The following is a 3677-nucleotide window of genomic DNA, read 5'->3' as shown; positions in this document are numbered from 1 at the left end:
GTTTTCTGAATTTAAAACTTTGAGGTTGTCTTGTTTAAACCTTTTGAGAGTAAGACATGGAGATTAAGCCTGCACATATGTGTACATATGTTCATACACTCAAAGTCTGTAAGCTTTTTTTTTTTTTTAAGATTTTATTTATTTCTTTGACAGACAGAGATCACAAGTAGGCAGAGAAGCAGGCAGAGAGGGAGAAGGAAGCAGGCTCCCTGCTGATCAGAGAGCCCGATGTGGGGCTCTATTCCAGGACCCTGGGATCATGACCTGAGCCAAATGCAGAGGCTTTAACCCACTGAGCCACCCAGGTGCCCCAAGGTCTCTAAGCTTTGATTTTCTTGTAGAGTTCTTAGAAAGTATCTAGCTTTTATTTGTAGAAGTAGATGTTGTACAGTAAAAAAAAAAAAAAAAAGTTTTAACTTTCTTACAAATTGAGCTATAATTGAAATATAGGATGATATTAGTTTCAGGTATGCAATAAATGATTGGATATATGTATATATTATGAAAGGATCACCACAATAAGTCTACTTAACACCTATCATGATGCATATTTTTTTTCTTTGATGCATTTTAACTTTGAATAGCTGATTGTTTTGATGTTTTCTACAAACTATTTCTTAGATCACAGGCAGAGTCTGATATCTGATTTCAATAAGTCTATCTCAGAGAAACAAGATATAGTGAACATCACATTCAATAGGACTTTTGGTCATTACTCAAGTCAAACCAAGTAAAAATGTTTTCACAAAATCATGTCTTGCTAATTGACATGGTACTGGATTATAGAGAAAAGCAAACCTGGATGATCCAAGTTAGATTTTCCTTTGAAAAAATGATCTGTGAATGTTCAGTTCTAGCCAAGGCAGCTTTTTTTTTTTTTTTAAGATTTTATTTATTTATTTGACAGAGAGAGATCACAAGTAGGCAGAGAGGCAGGCAGAGAGAGAAGGGGAGGAACAGGCTCCCCGCTGAGCGGAGAGCCCGATGCGGGACTCGATCCCAGGACCCTGAGATCATGACCTGACCCAAAGGCAGAGGCCTAACCCACTGAGCCACCCAGGCGCCCACCAAGGCAGCTTTTACTTTCAACTTTTTATTAATTTGAGTATATGTGCCACCAAAGCAAGCACTGAACTTTTTAGTCATATCACCTCTTTGGTTTATCCCTTTTGATATCACCATGGCTCTTCATTTTCCAGTCTTAAATTCACCAAATTAGTTCTTTAAAATATGGAGCACATGATGGTACAATGGATTGGAAAATAAGTAACTTTAACTTGAAGGGTAAAGCAAAATGCGTTTTCTCTTAGATTCTTTTTTTTTTCTTTTGTATTGGTATGCTAAGAATATTGCAGTAAAGTACAACATGAAGAAATCTCCACCCTGCACCCCCACACTATTGTATATCATGTTTCATTGGAAAATAGTCAGTGTTTGCTGGCTTCAGTATCAATATTGAATATGCATGCATATGTCTGTATAGGCACACTATCATAGTAGGCCATAATAGGCTAATTCAAGTAAACTATAGTAAATTGCATAGCAGCCAGGGGCCTGATAGCTGAGTGTGGCTTGAAATTCTCTCTGCCTGACATAGGTTATCTTGCGTAAACAAACCAAAACCTAAGCCAGAGTCAATGCACTCAAATTGAGAAAATGAAACATAAGAATAAGAAATCACAAACAGGTAGTTAGGTTTTCTCAGCAACAGCTTAAGTTATAGCCAACAAAATAATTTCCTGGCTTTGCTTCCCTATAAAAATGCCTTCCCTAGCTCCTGTTGCCAGAGCACTCTTAACCATCTTTGGTTTGGCATTGCCTGATTCCAATCCATGCATGCTCAAACTCTTGAAAATTTTAATGTGCCTCAGTTTACCTTTTAGTAACAGTAAATGATTAACTGTTTAGTTCTTTTAATGCAATAATGTACAAGTGAAATATCCCTTGTAATTGTATGTACATTTGTCAATGTTCTCTTTTAAATTCTTTTAATAACCTCTTAATGGTCTCTATTTTAATAAAAGTTTACAGAACTCTTACTTAATGGGTTTTATTCCTGCTTAACAAAATTGGGCACGCAGTTTCCTAGAGTGGACCATGAACATTCCTTTGAAGGACTAAAAATAAATTTATAAAGTCTCCCTTTAAGGGAGAGACTTAAACTTGATCCACTGACTTGTACCACGAACTTCAAAAGGTGGATTATCACAGTAGATGTGATGACCTAATTCCTCCAAAGCTGGTTCAGGATCAGTTGTAGCAAAGTGGGCTGCATCGTCAATTTCTTTCCTCACTTCCACATCAATTTCCTTGAATTCTTCAATAGTGGCAAGCTTACTGTCTACCATTCTATTTTTGAGAAGCATAATAGGATCACTCTTACTTCTTACATTCTGAATTTCTTGTCGTGTACGATAACTCACTCCAGGGTCACTCATGCTGTGTCCATGATAACGGTATGTCAGCAGCTCCATCACTATGGGCCCCTTTTCAGATCTGCAGTAGTCAGCTGCAAACCTAGTTGCCTCCCGAACACATAGAACATCCATTCCATCCACCCTCAGTCCAGGGATAAAATTTCCTCTCTTGTAGTAATCAGTGCTGGCTGCTGCTCTCTCGGCAGAGGTGCCCATTCCGTAGAGGTTATTCTCACAGATGAAAACACAAGGTAATTTCCACAAAGCGGCCATATTGTAAGCTTCCGCTATCTGGCCCTGATTCGCAGCACCATCCCCGTAGAGAGTCAAACAGACCTCATTTTTGCCCTTATATTTACAGGCCAGAGCAATACCAGCTCCTAGGGGTCCCTGGGCGCCAACGATGCCGTTGCCCCCATAGAAGTTCTTTGCATACATATGCATAGACCCTCCTTTCCCTTTAGCACAGCCTCCCCTCCGTCCTGTCAGCTCTGTAAGAATTGATCGGACAGAAAGTCCACGAGTATAGCACAAGCCATGAGCCCTGTAGGATGTGATGACATGATCTGTGGGATTTATCCCAGCCTCCAGGCCCACGCAACAAGCTTCCTGACCATCGCACAAGTGACAGAACCCACGAATAAACTTTTGTTTATACAGCTGATCTGCCTTCAATTCCATTCGACGGATAGTCTGCATCATCCTGTAGTATTTAAGCCCATCCTCCCGGGTGAGCACTGTTGTGTCAGGGGGACCCTCTTCTAATCGATAAAGGTCACATTTCTTAATTTCAAATGTAGCATCTTTTGAAAAGTTACAGGATGCCACGAGCACTCTGCTAGTGGGCTTCTGGGCGACCCCGGACCACACGCGGGAGACCGCGGCAGTGAGCATCTTCTTCATGGAGTGTGGACCAGGCTTGTGGCTGCGACTCTCAGCTGCCCAGACATCAAGCTGAGCACGTCCCCTCCGGAGCCTCCTTCTGAGCCAGAACGCTCTCGGCGACACAATGACCGCGCTGGTGACAGAGGCTACGTCACTCCAGGCCGAATCACGGGGTGGCCAGCCCTGACGGATTGATTTTTACAGTGCCTTCCAACTGTAATTAAGAATAAAGTTGCTTCGTTTCCTGAAAGACTTGGTTGGACAACATCCCAATCCTAAGTAGTGTCATATTCATTGCTAAAGCACAATACCCGGGCTCCCTTCTCCCCGCTAAATACTGTAACAATGGCCCCGACAATGGAACACAGGAGCAAA

General features: G+C 41.5%; 1 protein-coding gene across 1 annotated transcript; it reads right to left on the bottom strand.

The window, feature by feature from the left end:
• Positions 1 to 2144: 2144 nt before the first annotated feature.
• Positions 2145 to 3320, bottom strand: PDHA2 (pyruvate dehydrogenase E1 subunit alpha 2; the record flags this gene model as incomplete). The annotated part of the gene is made up of 1 exon (XM_080796334.1): positions 2145 to 3320. The coding sequence occupies one exon, from the start codon at positions 3318 to 3320 to the stop codon at positions 2145 to 2147; it is 1176 nt and encodes a 391-aa protein (XP_080652460.1).
• Between the last annotated feature and the right edge of the window lie 357 nt (positions 3321 to 3677).

This window comes from Martes martes, assembly GCF_963455335.1.
Source record: "Martes martes genome assembly, chromosome: 2".
In the NCBI taxonomy this organism is placed as follows: Eukaryota; Metazoa; Chordata; class Mammalia; order Carnivora; family Mustelidae; genus Martes; species Martes martes.
Note: the sequence above shows the minus strand (reverse complement) of the source record. Positions and strands in the feature narration are given on the sequence as shown.